The sequence below is a fragment of the Heterocephalus glaber genome, unplaced genomic scaffold (genome assembly GCF_053883595.1).
Source record: "Heterocephalus glaber isolate CG9 unplaced genomic scaffold, H.glaber_assembly_v1.0 deba00001175, whole genome shotgun sequence".
In the NCBI taxonomy this organism is placed as follows: domain Eukaryota; kingdom Metazoa; phylum Chordata; class Mammalia; order Rodentia; family Bathyergidae; genus Heterocephalus; species Heterocephalus glaber.
Window position 1 is genome coordinate 609,862 of NW_028258207.1, and position 15,030 is coordinate 624,891.

The window sequence follows — 15,030 nt, forward strand, 5'->3', positions numbered from 1 at the left end:
TGGGCATCACAGAGGAGAAACAGTTCACAGTGGACAAAAGAAGCCATAGCAGCCTTTTTCTGCCCCTTTTAGACTTAACCTAGACTGTGGGGATTGGGGCAGTGCCAAACCAATCAGTAAACTGGTTTAGTAATCACAAGCCCTTAATCCCAGCATCACACCCTAGATCCAGCCACCTCTGAAAAAGCCCCACCTATGACCTTACGAGGGCTTGGGGTGACAGCTAGACACAGCCATACCAGGTCTTGAGGTGACATTAGCCTAAATTCAGATGGACCCTAAATCCAGTGGCAAGCGTCCTTCGAAGGGAAGGCAGGGAGAGACACACAGAGTGGGAGCAGCGTGGAGACAGCAACACACAAGCACTGAGCCCACCAGCAGAGAAAGCTGAGGCCCGGCACCGCCACGGGATGCTGCACACTGCAGGAGAGGTTGGAAGCCCCTGCCGAGCACTCAGGAGCAATGCACCCCACAGATACCTTGACTCCAGGCTTCGGCCTCCAGGATGGTCAGAGAACCCATTTCATTTGCAACTCCCCCCGCCCCGCCATTAAGTTTCTTGGTACATTTTAGGTATACAATATGGTTACACTCATCATTGGGATCTTGTACCTTTACATGAGCATCTTGGTTCTTATTTTTTCCCCTTCCCCTGCCCTTCCTTCACCACCCCCCTCCACCCTTCCCTATTTGCAAAGACTTTGTTTCCATTTTTTTCCTTTTTTCATATATTTCTTTTCCCTTCTTTCCTTTCCCCTACCCTCCCACTTCCCTTGCTCCTTTAGACATTTACTTCCTATTACACAATATCAATTATATACTTTTTAAATTATAATATCAAGATCTAGGAGACATTACCACAGATTTTACAGAATTTAAAAGGATATAGAAAGCATATTACAAAACTTGTTTCTGAAATAAATTCGACAACTTCTAACTTCCAACTTCTTGGAAGACAAATTAATGAAACTAACTCTGGAGGAAATATCAAATTTGAATAGCACCTATTAAAGAAAGTATATTCCTCACTTAAAAATCTACCTATATGACAACAACAGGCTCGTATACATTTTAATTGATAAATTATATCAAACATTTATAGCAGAAGAAAGAAGGAACACTTCTCACCTCATTTTAGGAAATCAACATTGTGCTAATCCTAAAACTGGATAAAGATAATAGAAGAAAAAAGTATGAACATAGATAGAAATTTGTTTAATAAAACAAACTATTAGAAGTCAGATCATGGGCTGGGGATTTAGCTCAGTGGTTTCGCCACCTGCTGCGCAAGTGCAAGGACCCGAGTTCGATCCCCAGTACCAAAAAAAAAAAAAAAAAAAAGAAGTCAGATCTGGCAGTATGTAGAAAGTGGTTTTATTATAAGGATGGCAGTGTTGGTTCAGCATTGGAAGACCCACCCCCAAAAGTCATCATTTTAACAGAGGAAAGGAAAAAGCCATATGATCCTGTCACTAGTTGGAGAAAAAGTATTGGACTAAATTCTACAGCTGTTCGGGGTAAAAGCTATCAGGAGACTAGAAGTAGAACAGAACCTTCTCAACAGATCAAAGACATGTACTCCATATTTCCAGCAAAAATGCCTTATATGAATGGAGAAGACACAATGCTTTCTCCCTAAGGTGGGGAATAAGGGCAGATATGTCTACTCTTCATCTGTCCATTAAACTTTGAAACCTAGGCCCAAACCAAAATAGTCTGGCAATAAAATGACGCAATTAGGATAGGATTGGCACAGCAGAAGCAAAATCTTTACATGTAGATGAAATGATCATCTACAGAGAAAATACTAAGAAATCTCTAGGAGCCCCTAGAACTTGTATTTGAATTTAGCAGGATTAGAAAACACAAGGTATATATAAAAGTTCAGGTCTATGTATACTTGCTATAAATGAAGAATTGGATATTGAAATTTAAAAGTTATGTAGGAGTACAAAGGACCTAAAAAAGTAAAAAGAAAAAGAAAAGAAAACAGTGTTGGAAGACATTTAGTACCTAATTTTAAGACTTCCTCTAAGCTACAGTAATCAAGGCAGTGTTGGTGTAAGGAAAGACAAATAGATCATTGGAATAAAACAGAGAATCTAGAAATAGAACCACACATATATGGCCCACTGAGTTTTGAAAGATTATTTAACATTAGCATTTTATAGAACGTAAATTCAATTCAAGAGCTGAGGAAGAGATAGTGTTTTCAGCAAATGGCACTAGAACACCTGGTATCCATATATAAAAAATTAACCTCAACCCTTTATTTCCATACATGAAAATAACTTGAAAGGATCCATGAACCTAAATATGAAAGCCTAAAACTATAAAACTTTAAGAAGAAATTATAAGGGAAAATGTTTATGAATTTAGGGTAGGCAAGAACTTCCTAGGATACAAAAAAACATGATGTATAAAAGAAAACAATTGATAAATGAGATTCCATCAAAATTTAGAACTTTAAATGACATTGCTAAAATGAAAAGTAGTCCTTAAACAGACCATATTTACAATGCATATAACCTATAACCAGAATATATAAAGAACTCTTACAGCTCATTAATAGACATCCCAATTAAAAAGTAGACACAAGAAGATGATAAATAGCCAGTACAGCACAAGGAAAGATGTGCAACACTAGAATCAGAAAAATACTAATCAGTACAATAATAAGATTGAATTATACACTCATTAGGGAGATGAAGTTAAAAGTTTTAAAAGCCTTGTCATGACTTTTTCTTTTTGTTGGATTCTCCCCCTTTGCATTTAATTTGTCATGCCCAATGGATTCATTCTGCTGGGCTTCCTGCGGTTGTGATCCTCATTGTCTTTTCCTAGGATATTGTCTAAAATTTTTTGAGTGCTGGTTTGGTATTCATGAAGTTCCTAAGGTGCTCTTTATCATGAAAGTATCTTATTTCTCCATTAATTTTGAAAGATAGTTTGGCAGGGTTCATCAATCTGGGTTGGAGGCTGTTTTCCTTTAGGGCTTGAAATACATCACTCCAAGCTCTTCTTGCCTTGAGGCTTTGCACTGAGAAATCTCCTGTGATTCTGATGGGCTTTCCTTTGTATGTGATTTGTTTCTTTTCTCTCACTCCTTGTAGAATTTTGTTCTTCTGTTGGGTTTCTGGAATCCTAACTATTATATGCCTATGTGCAGATATTTTTTGATCAAGGCTAGCTGGAGTCCTATATGCCTCACTTATCTGTATGTCAAGTTCTTTTCCCCTGCTTGGGAAGTTTTCTGCCATCACTTCTGTGAAGAGTTTTTTTCATGTCATCTGCACTCTCTCCTGTTTCTTCATTGACTCTGACCAGTCTTATGCTATTCTTCTTTGCATCATCTAGCAGCTGCTGGATTGCTTTCTCGTGGTCCCTTACAATTTTAAAGCAATTTTTCTTTTCCTGGTCACTAATTGCAATCTTATCTTCTATACCTGAAATTCTGTCCTCACATTGGCTCATTCTGCTGTGTAAGCTTTTCAGTGGAGTTTTTAAACTCCTGGAGATCTGTTTGCATCTGTTTTATGGATTCCATTTGTTTCCTATGTTGGGATTCCATCATGTTCCTCAGCTCCTCTATTTTTTTATCTGTGTCCTCTCTAGATTTATGAATCATGTCTTGCACTATGGGCACAATCTCTGCTGTTATCTGAGAAATTATTTCTGATTTCATTTTTTCCAAATCCTCTTGTTGCCAGTTCAGGGAGTCCAGGTGGCTGAGTATCAGATTGTTCCATCTCATTTCCCTTTGGGGTTGGTATAGGTGATCTGGAAGTCTGTTTTTGAGGCTTGTTTACGAGTCTTCTCATTTCCAAGGGGGGGGCGGGCTGTGCTGCTGGCGCCCACATGGCTCACCTCCTCTGCCCTGGGAGTGGTGGAATGGCAGCCAGGCTGTCGTAGGAGAGAAAAGCCAGCAGAAACAGGAGACATGCCAACATGTCAGCTCTGCCGACAATCCCAGCCATCGCCTTGGTGTGGACAGGGTGCACGGCAAACAGCAAGGCCATGGCAAAGGCCAGCCCCCAGCTCCTGAAGACAGCTTTATCAGAGGTGTACATCAGCATGAGTGTCACCAGGCAGTGTAGGATCACATTCACTGCATAGAAGTAGAACGGGTTCATGCCCGTCAACAGTACGTTGAGCTTGAAGGTGAGGATGCACGGAGGCTGTAGGACTTGTGCCTGGTGTTCTCAGCCATGCCCTTGCCCCAGAAGTTGCTGGCGAAGATGCCCCAGCGCAGGGGTGTGCTGGGACGCACATTGGGGTTGTGCACAATGGCCCACACGTCGTTGTGCATGAACTCGCCGCGCAGCGAGCGGCTGAAGCACAGGCAGCTCGGCCCAGCCAGCAGCGCATGCAGTTCCCCCAGCCTCCATGGTATCCCTAACGCCGACCGAGTTGCGCCAGCGTGTCTGGCATCCTCCCCCTCCCTCCAAGGTCGGGTAGCGCTGGGCACCGGGAGGCGGGCTCGGCTCGGACTCATGTGGCTTACCTTGCAACTTTTCTAAGAAGGCACTTTCCATCCCTTCTGTGGAGTTGACAAGATCCCTACAAAGCAGGCCTAAGTGGTGGTGCCGGAGTTTGCTGCAGAGCCCCTGGGGTGTCTCAGCCCCCTCTGCAGCCCCCCTCTCCACAGCCCCCACCCCGCTTTCCACCTGCATGAGGGAGGCCTCCTGGCCAGGGACATCAGGGGAGGGGACTGCATGATGGGCAGCCTTGCACCCAGCCCTTCCCTCCGCCTGCTCGGGAAACCTGCAGAGCAGAGGCTTCTGCACAGTCCCCCTCCCGACGCTGCCAGTCACCGAGCACCCAGGCGGAAGCCCGGCCTCGGAGAAACAGCTTGCTGTCAGCCACTCTCGGCCCTGCTGGCTGCTGCTCACTCCTGCCAGGAGGTGGGGACGAGGCCTGGTCCTCACCGCCAGATCCCAGGCGGAGTGGGCACCAGCCACCTCCAGCTCCCCTTAGCATGCACCCTGCGAGGGTTGGGTCTATGTTGGCTGCAGTCTGCCTGGGAAGCCTGGAGGCGGAACCTCATGCTGGGACCAGCAGGCCACCCTGTAGGCGCCCTCAGCCTCAAAGCACACAGAAGCCTGAAGCTTGTCCCACTGAGGTGCGCTGAGCCCAGCACTGGAGAGCAGGCGGTGGGAATGGAGCTGTCATGGCTGTCGCCAACTAGAACCCGCTCCAGCTTTGTCTGAGCCACGCTGCATTGACAAGAAACAGAGACCAATCTGTGCAGAAGTGCTCGCCAAGCATTTAATCTCAAAAAGAAATGAAAAAAAAGAAACATGATATTGGGACTGGTTCAATAAAAAAACAATGAAAGCTGCTAGGTAAGAGGGGACAAAGGAAGCCCAGGGCTCCTGTGAGGCTGCCTAGGTCACCTCCCTAGAAGGCACCCTCCAGCCGAGGCTCCCGCGGGAAAGGGACCTCACAGCTCCTGGGCCAGTGTGAGGGAGGACACTGTGATCCTGCTGACCTGGGCCAAGGAGGAGCCTAGGAGGGGCACATGCAGGAGCGCCCGCTCCTGGGCTCCCTGAGGGGCCTCCCTGCCTGTGCAGGACACAGCCCCAGTCTGGGGGCGGCAGAAAGGACATTCAGGCCTCCGCACTGACAGGAGAGAAAGGCAAGGCCACTGTTGGTGAATACACTATCATTTGGTGTTATTTTGTTTAGCAAATGATGATAAAAACTTTCCCTGGCAATCAGCTCTCCTCTGCACCCTGGCACAGGCCCTGGCCCACCCTCAGTATCCTTCCTTCCCCCACTCGCAGGTCTGTGGGCACAGACGCCTTGCTCTCCACCAGGTTTGCTCGCTCGCTCTCACACACACACACACACACACACACACACACACAAAATATCTGTGCTTTTTCTCAGGTCACTACCTCATAAAACTACTGACATCCACCCTGTCTCAGTCACTTTCCCATCACTGGGACACAATACCTGACACCCACAACTTAAAGGTTAAAGGTTTATTTGGCTCACGGTTTCCAGTCAGCTCAGTTCATGGTCAGCTGGCTCCAAGACAGAAATGCATGGTGGAAGGACCTGGAGCACAGCTCATCCCACGGCAGCCAGGAAGGAGAGAGAGAAGGCAGGGCCCAGGACAAGAAAAATCCTTCCAGGTCACACCTCAGTGACCACCTCCAACCAGGCTCCACCCCAACAGCACATTCAGCCATGAGCCCATCAATGCATGAATCCACTGGGAGCATAGCGCCCCATGATCCAATCACCTTCCATACACAGGAGACTCTGAGGAACATCTTAGAGCTTAGAGCATCACCCACACCCCACTCAGGTCAGCACCTGATCTATTCAGTCTGCAGAAGTGTAGGCAGGCAGATTGTTGTACCTCTATTTTTGTTTCACTCAGAAATTCAATTAGGAAGGAGGAAGCTTTGGAAGATAGCAACAAACAAAATAATCTTTCTATTCTACATGTGGGTTCAAAATTGTTTCATGTTACAAAAAGACACGTGCCTGTGCATTCCCTCACTGAAGAAGCAGTTCTCAAGCACCCTGAGGCCCCAGTCCCACTCATCAGGCCTGCGCTCTGCCCTCTTGGCTCTATTCCATGAGAGTGGAGGTCTTCGGTAATCTGTAATCTTTCAGAGTCTAAGCCGTGAACACCCTAAATCTTAATGAGGAAAGTCCTAGGTGATTTAAAACATGCCTGGAGCGGTGACTGAATATCTCTGTGGTGTCCTGTCTGGAAATCTTTAAGATGTTCCCTAAAGTTTCCCCTGAAAGCAATTTACTAGTACTTTAAAAAGTAAGCATAATAATTTTTAAAAACAAAAATTAAAAGTTTCAACTTCTTTAATTCTTACTTTTATAGTACAGAAAAGCTCAAATTAGAAAACTGCTATAAAACAAAAAATATTTTTAAGAACCTCATCGTGGGATGAAAAACTTTGACCACAGAATGAAAAGGTCTCCATGACACATTTCAGAGAATCACAGGCCGTGTGATCCCTGATTTCCAGAGAATAAAATCGAGCCACGGCAGTCATGAGAGGGTGCCCAGGGCCACACAGCCCGCTGGGCGGTGACGGGGCCCCTCCAGCACGGGAGAACTCTCCTCCAGCTACTTTTCTGCCTATGCCAGCTTTCTGGCCCTGTGACAAAACGCCTGAGATAATCAACTCGGCTCCTGCTTCCCAGGGTCTCGGTCTGTGGTCACTTGTCCTGTCAGGAGGGAGCAGGTCCTTCACCGCAGGCCAAGTGTGACCAATGCCCTGCTCACTCTTGGTGCCCAGGAAGTGCAGAAGCTGAAGAAGAGGAGCAGAGTCCCACATCCTCTCGAGACTATGCCGCCAAAGATCAGCTTCCCGCCACCAGGCTCCACCTCTCAAAGGTTCCAGCATCTCCCCAGCGCCCAAAGGGCTGGACACCAAGCCTTTGACACGTGGCCTCTGGGGGACATTCAAGATGCAAACTCTAGCACGCCCGGGACCTCGCGGGAGGAGAAAACCCTGTCTATCATCCGGGCCCGTATACCTCCAGGACACTATGAGCTCGAGGCTGTTAAACTTCCTCTGATGACCTGCAGTACTGATCTCTCCCAGGAAGGTGCCTTGGTGGAGTTTCAGAAGTCGATCCCTCGGTAACACTGAATTTAAAAAATTATAACAGTCTTGAAATGACTTGTCACGCTCATAAACTGTAGTTATCCCCTTCATGACCATGACCTGCTGCTACCATTTTCCAAACATTAGCTCCAGGATAACAACATGTGCAAACTAAGAAGAAATCACAGCAACCCTCGGCCTCATGAGAAAACCTCAGTGCGTGTCCAGACTACGAGGACCAAACTTGGGGAAAGGGGCTTGAAGCACGGCCTGATGTCTGGAGGAAAGGGGTTGCATCGGGGATGAGAAGATGCCACACCAGAACTCAGGAGAGGTGAAGCCCTGTCCACTGTCAACCCAGAGACAAGGATGCAAAGGTGTAGGCTCCAGCTGCAGAGTGCACTGAGGAAAAGCCTGCCTGGCCCAGAGGGCTCGGCCCCTCCTGTGTGACTGGACAGACAGCCGAGGGCCCCTCACTGTTAAAGGGCAATGGGAACAGGCTTCGCTGAGAGCACTGGGAGGACGCACTGGACCTGGCTCCGGGGATGGGCCCCTCCTCAGCATGAACCACCCTCATCCAGAGAGAAGCAGGATGAGACCCTGAAAAGAGAAGTCCCAGGCCACAGGGCAAGGCCCCCAGCAAAATCCACACCCAGGCAGGCGGGTACACAGCTGACAACCGCAGCACCTGAGGAATGTGGCTCCGCTCCCTGCCTGGCGCTCACCACCAGCCTTCCCGGACCTCCGGGACTCAGTGAACGCCAAGCAAGAAGAAGCCCTCTCCAGTGCCTTCATTTATGGAAATACTTAACCTCGCAGCCAGAAATGATGCAGTTCAAATGCGCTTTAAAATGGTGACATCTTCAAGCTCAGGAAATCAACTGGTAGAAACACACCTTAAGGAGATCATGAGCTGAGTGGACAAAAATAGGAAGACGTTCACTCATACCTGCGGAAGAATGAGAAGTAGTCTAGAATCCTAATAACGGATAATAGGCAGAAACGATGGAACTGTATGCAGTGGTGAAAATCGTGTATTTCAAGAATTTTAATGCCAGGGAAATGGTCAGCATACAATGCTAATTTTCAAACTATTATGTTTCAAACATGTCATTTATCTATTGCAGAAAAAACTAGGAAAATCTTACAAGGAGTGCTGGCTGCTAAGGTAGTCATCTTTTTGTTTTCGTTTTCCAAATATCTAAAAATCAGTACATTTTTGTGCTCAGAAAGAAATGTTATTATTTTTAAAACCTCTGGAGGCCCAGAGCTGAGGGACAGCCAGGCTCTGGGATCCTCTACAATAGTGACAGACAGACCTGTCCCCCACTCCGGAACAGCATACCTCTCGATGCCAGGACGTCAGCACACAGTCACAAAGCAACAGAGGCTCCCTGCCCTCCCCCTGGCGACGGCCGTCACAAGTGTCAGACCAGCACTGAGAGGCAAAATCAGCAACCATGCACGCAGGAGGCGGCCCTGGCTCTGGCTCTGGCTCTGGGCCCCACACGGGCCTCCAAGGTAGCTGTGTGAGCATCAGGAAGGCTGCGGCGAGGGTGACAAGCCAGGTCCAGTCCCGTGAGAGAGAAGGGAAGGCCACCTGCAGGGAGGTAATGGCTAAGGCAAAGACGGGAGCGAGGAGACCCGGGACAGGATGCTGACCAGGGTCCACATGCACCCAGCCAAGCAGAAGATGGACTTAGCTGAAAATGAGAACAGCAGGCCAGCGATGAGGGCCGAGGAGGGCCGAGGAGGAGGAGTCGCCACCCCTCGTGAGTCCATGGCACACAGAGCTCACCTGGTACCCACCAACAAAAAGCCTGGAAGGCTGCGTCTCTGGACAATTGGGTCAGAGGTCTGCCAGCAGCCGGAAGCAGGGGCACGGCGGCGCCTCTCCACGCTCCAGCTGCAGGCTCGGGGCGGGGCTGGGCCGGCCCTCCATACAGAAGGGCGAACAAAGCCAAGGCAGCACTGCCCCTCGAGCTGCCCGCTGCCCACCATGCCGGGGTAAGACGAGCACAGCACGGCTGAGGCCGAGAGCAACCCTGCCTGCTGGCACCGGCTGGGCAGGAACCTCAGAGCTCCTCGGGGGTCAGGGTCAAGAGCCCCTGGGGCAGGGAGGAGGAAGGGAGCAAGAGGCAGAGAGTCGGCTGGAGACAGGGAAACTGGAACCAGGAGCCCAGAAGCCGCCTGGGAGCGTGTCCACAGAGATGGCCCGCGCCCACTCAAGCGGCCAGCAGGCCCAGGCCAGGTACAGTCTGCAGAGTCCTGGGAGCCCCAGGATCCTCTCCCCTGGGACAAGCCCTGGACCCACCCACAAATGGGCCCACAGACTGTGACCACGTGGACGGGGTGTAACATCACCTCAGGTTCATTTTAGGGGCACAGCCCGCAGTGCTGGGGGGCGGGGGGAGCCCCGCACGTGATTCCTGGTCCACACAGGCAGCTCCAGGCACTCAGCAAGTCACTGCACCCAGGCCCCGGGCCCTGCGCAAGGATGGCTGCGAGACATTAATGGTCTTTATAGTTTTCCTTAATTTCAATTTAATTTTAAGAAAATTTAACTGGCCAGCGGAGCTGGTTTAACATGCAGCTTCCCAGGCCCTCCTCCCCCCTGCCCACAAGCAAGGTAAGCAACTTGGCCTGGACGCCAGTGAGGACCTTACACACTCCCTGCCTCCGGCCAGCCCAGTGCAAAGTCCCGGGTTAGGTCCTGGACGAGAATCAAGAATGCAGGAGATGCTTTCATCTCCTTGGTTAATACTCTCAGCTGAAACTCAAACAGGACAAGTTCTCCAAGCAGCATAGCACCTGCTGGCCCTCTGTAAACACAGACTCGCCGGTTCAGCAGCAGCACTTCACTGGAAAAGCAAACACGGGAGCAAATCTTGCAGCCAGCTCCTATCTGTTCCACGACTTTCTCTTCTCCTTGGGGAGCCGCTGCAGGCAGCCTCAGAGGTGGGGTGGCCAGCAGGTCACCTGCTGCAAATGCATGTGATCCTCACCAATGCTCACTAGCCCCTGAACAGTGCCTCTTGGAGGAGGACACAAAAGAAGCTACAGCCACCTGACAACGAGCCCAGCAACCTTCACATCTGGGGGCTGCCGACTGCAGGCGATCTGAGCTGGGGACGTGTGAGGGCTAAGGCAGGACTGAGTGGAAATCACGGAGAAGAATGAAACTTTATTTTCAGGTATCACTTGGGTCAGTGACCTTGAGCCATGAAAAACAGGCCTGTGTATACGTTGGCCACATGTCTTACAAATAGACAAGCTGCTAGCGCATCGTGAAACTGCGGAGTGTGGGTGCTTGCTCTTGTTTCACCAGATGAGCTTGTGACACTAGAATGTTTCCCCATTCTCTGAGCGTGGCTAAGGCAGGAGTCAGTCCGGACAGCTTGTGCTTGAATCTCAGTGACCCTCTGCTGGCTGACTTGGGGAAGCAGCCTCCTCCCGGACCTCAGTGTCCCGGACTACCAGAAAATTTCACTCAGAGGTCACCGTGGGCCTGAAGGAGATGCAGGAACAGCCCTACAACACTGCCGCACAGTAAGCAGCCCATGTCGACTCCTCTTCCTGTTCAGCCATCCAATCTCAAGTGCCCCTGTTATGGGCACACTTGCTTTGTGGCTCGCTTTCACTGTGTTTCTCAGACTCATGGGGACTCCAAGCCACCTGGCTGGGCAGGCTGACTCTGGAGAAGGTCGTTCTTCCACCACCGAAAGTCGGAAGCCCCAGCTCTTGCCCTCTTCTTAGCAAGCCCAGCAAGGGCAGGTGTGGCCCGTCCTCCGTCCAGGTGCTGGCCTAGGGCGGGGACAGAGCCCCAGAGCGCTCCTGTCTCGACCCCCTCCACAGCAAGACCCGCTGTCCTAAGCGACGCAGGAGGGAAGCCTAGCTCCAGGGAGGGTCACGTCATCTTCTCACGCTCCTCCTCCTCCTCCCACCGACGTGACACACGGTGACTCCCAGCGCTGTTACAGTCACACATCTCCTGGGCGACACACATGTAAACAAACACACAAGACCCAACAGGACTCCGGGCCCACAGCAGGGCTCTGAACCTGGCCTCCCCTAGCCCCTTGGCCAGTGTGGCAAGGCTCACTGACCCCTCCTCGGAGGAAAGATCCGAAGACGGAAAACAGCACGCAAAGGAAAGTACCGGTGCTAACGTGGTGGCCAGGGGATGAAAAGTCTGTGACATGAACGGAAGTGGTCTGTGTTGTAAGTACCTCTTCACTAATGCACTAAACAACAGTGTCTATCACCCAGCTAATAACCAGTGTGACTTCTGAGCAGGGAGAGTGGAGGCACGTTTCAGAGCGTCTGCCGCCGGGATGTGGAAATGCCTATGTTCCTGACTGGGACAAAGGGCAGGTCTGCTGCCGCCATGCTCTGCTGTCTAGGTTCACAACGAAGCCAAATGCTGCATTCTGATGGGAAGTTACCAGGGATGGAGGTCAACCTTCTCCCTTTCTAAGTCCACAGAACCCCTCAACTCTCTGCTTGACCTTTGGGGTCCAGCACCTCAGTTAGACCCTGATTTCAGCTAAGAGTTAATGCTTGATTGTTCAATTAATAGAACCCCAGCAAATGCTCGCTCTGCTCCAGACACAGAAACCAAAGAAAGTAAAGCAACAAGGGAAGACTTGGAGGCAGCCATGCTGTAGAAGCTGTCGGCATCTCTGCTCAACGTTTCCTGCAGTCTAGTTTCACTGTAACGTGTATTGTCCACTGCCAAATCCACCAGCAGTATTTTTTCTTAAATCTGAAACTAAAAACTAAACAAAGGAAAGCAATGATCTGTTCGGGTTCGCTGTCAGGCAGAGGTTAGACACTGAGGGTCCTGTTACGGAGCAAACAGCCTCCCGCGCTCCCCTTCCCCATGCGGACCCAGCCCTGCCCGACTGGAGGTGCTCAACAGGGCTACCAGGAGGCAGAGCCCAGAGTGGCCCCCCCGGCGGCTGCGGCTGCTGCGATGACACACGAGGGTCAGCAACTAATCCGAGGGCGGAGAGCGGGCCAGGAGCCCGGAATCCCAGCAGGGCCCCTAACGCGGGGCAGGCAACACGGACAGACGGCCACCAAGTAGCTCTGGGGGAGGCCTTCAGCACCCCCCACGGAGGGCTACTCTGGACTCGGTTTCCCACACACAGTGCATCTCCGTGTGGCATCCATGCCGAGCGCACACGTAAGCGGCTTGCAAAGAGCTTCACGTGCACCCAAGACACACAAGCCCCCAGGTACCCGATTTTCCTTACTGAAACTGTCTGCAGTGTTCACACAAAGACACAGGTTTGTGTCAGGCATGAAGCCACTGGTCAGTTTAAATCACACCTCTTTCTTACTGGTACCTAACGGAGAAAGCCTGAAAACGCCCTAGAGCAGGGGCTTTCAGTCATACAAACGACTTCACGAATTCAAGAACTTGGAAAGCCTGGCCTTATTCCTGATCACCACAGAGAACGTTCAAAGATGCGCATAAGCTGGTTTGGGACCAAGCTACATCTGTGGAGAAGCAGACTGCTACACTCTTTTTTCAAGGGGACACAACGATACACAGATGTGTAAATGGTGGGGCCGGCATGAATTGTGAGAGTGAAATCGCTTCAAAAAGGCACCCTGTAAATAAACACCGAGTCTGCAGCACCCAGCACCGTGCCTGACCCTGCATAACAGGAACACACTGGGAAGGACAGGCCCAGGGCACGGCTCACCCCGGCAGCAGCTCTGCACACAGCAGCCCAGTGCCCCACACACCTGCCACCCTGCCTAGATGTCCCCAATGCCTCTGGTTTTCAGTGGGGACAAACTCCTTGCCATTAGGAGTTTCCGGGGACTCACGGGTACTGTGGCTGTGCCTAGATGTCCCCTAAAGCCTCATGCAGTCCTATGCAGCTTCTGCAGAGCTGGCTGGCTCTATGGATCTAGAGTGTGTGATGCTGGGTTAAGGGTGCAGGATTAAGGGTATGAGTGCTACTCGCCCTAAGGTCGGCTAGCCTGAGAAATGTAAGGGACAGAAAGAGCCGCTTGGCGTTTGCTTTGCCACCTTCTGCTGGCCATGGACTGTTGTTCTTCGGCAGTCGCCTGCTGTGCGCCGCCCCGCCTTGGAGACATCTGATTATCGACTGAAACCTCTACCAACTGTGACCCAAATCACCTTTCCTCCTTTAATTGTGGTTGTCGCTTCGTCTCAGCAATGAGAAATTAACTAACACAACGTGCTACACCGGTTATAAGGGAAAGTGGGAACATTTTCAAATTCTTCTGGATTAGTTCAAAGAAAGCTGCTTCAAATGAAAATCCTCCTTGGTCCCCACAACCCTAAAACTTCTACTCAGAACATTTAACCTCAAGACCTGCACATGTCTAAGCCTTTGGCCACATTTCTTCAACCCCTTCCACAGGCGGCAGGCCACAGGACTCAGCGGCCCACACGGCCTCCCTGGCCCTCGTCCCACTGTACACGTGGCAGGGTGGCGACTTACGGAAGTACTTCAGGGTTTCGTCGATCTGCTCGGAGGTGAGGTCGAGGTTGGCGTCTGGGGAGACGAGGGGCGTGTGGAGCCAGTCATCGTGGTCGTAACCGTAGATGGTATCGGCTCTCAGCTTGTAATGAGGCAGCTGCTCCTCCAGCAGGCTGATGATCTCCACTTCGGGAAGGTCGGTGCTGTTGCACACGTCTGCAGGGAGGGAGACCAGGAAGTCGCAGAGTGAGAGCCAGGACGGGCCCCGCCCGCTGTGCTACCCGCTGAACCCGGGGCCCCATGGGAGCTGGCGACCTGGCTCACTAGTCCACAGCCCAGGGAAGACTGCTGCGGCCACACCAGGGCTTCTCCCACCTTAGACTCTACTCCCAAGACTTAGAATGGTGGGAGGTGACATTTAGCAGATACTGGGCACAGTTGGATAGAAGAATCATTTCTGTTGTTCTGAGGCACAGTAGGGTCACCGTAGTTGACGACTGACTGTGTTTCAAGACAACTGGTAGAGAGGATCTTGAATGTTCTCAGCACAAGGACAAGATAACGGGGCAATGGGTATGCTAATTGATCTGTTCACGGCACACCGTACGAGAAACTGCATTGAGTGTGACACTGTCACCCGTAAACATCCACAATCACTGCATGTCAATTAAAACTAAAAACTCTCCGCCCCCCTGCTGTGAGTGCCCACTCTGGGAAGGAAGCCTGCACTCTTGGGCCCTCCCTCCGGGGCCCTCTCTCAAGCTCTCTGCACTTCGGCCCCACCAGCTGACTTCACCTCTATGCCCGACTCCTTCCTCCCACTCTTACCACTCACGCTTCCCCTTGGCTAGAACCGCGCCCGCATTTAGTGTATTAATTTGTCTGTCCACCCGTCCACCCGGGAGACGTGATGGAACACAGCAGCTGTGGTCCTGCCCGAGACCCTTGTACTCTTGGGGGGCATCCAAGCATGA

General features: G+C 50.8%; 1 protein-coding gene across 6 annotated transcripts in view; it reads right to left on the reverse strand.

The window, feature by feature from the left end:
- Trak1 (trafficking kinesin protein 1) overlaps nt 1-15,030 on the reverse strand; it is a 139,762-nt gene that overhangs the window by 54,831 nt on the left and 69,901 nt on the right. For all 6 annotated transcript variants that reach the window (XM_021257940.2, XM_021257945.2, XM_021257938.2 and 3 more), the window contains one exon: nt 14,078-14,272. Coding sequence is in view for 1 of the 6 variants with exons in the window: in XM_087210685.1 (XP_087066811.1) it covers nt 14,078-14,272 (195 nt within the window). In the remaining 5 variants the exon portion in view is untranslated. The remainder of the gene's footprint in view (nt 1-14,077; nt 14,273-15,030) is intronic.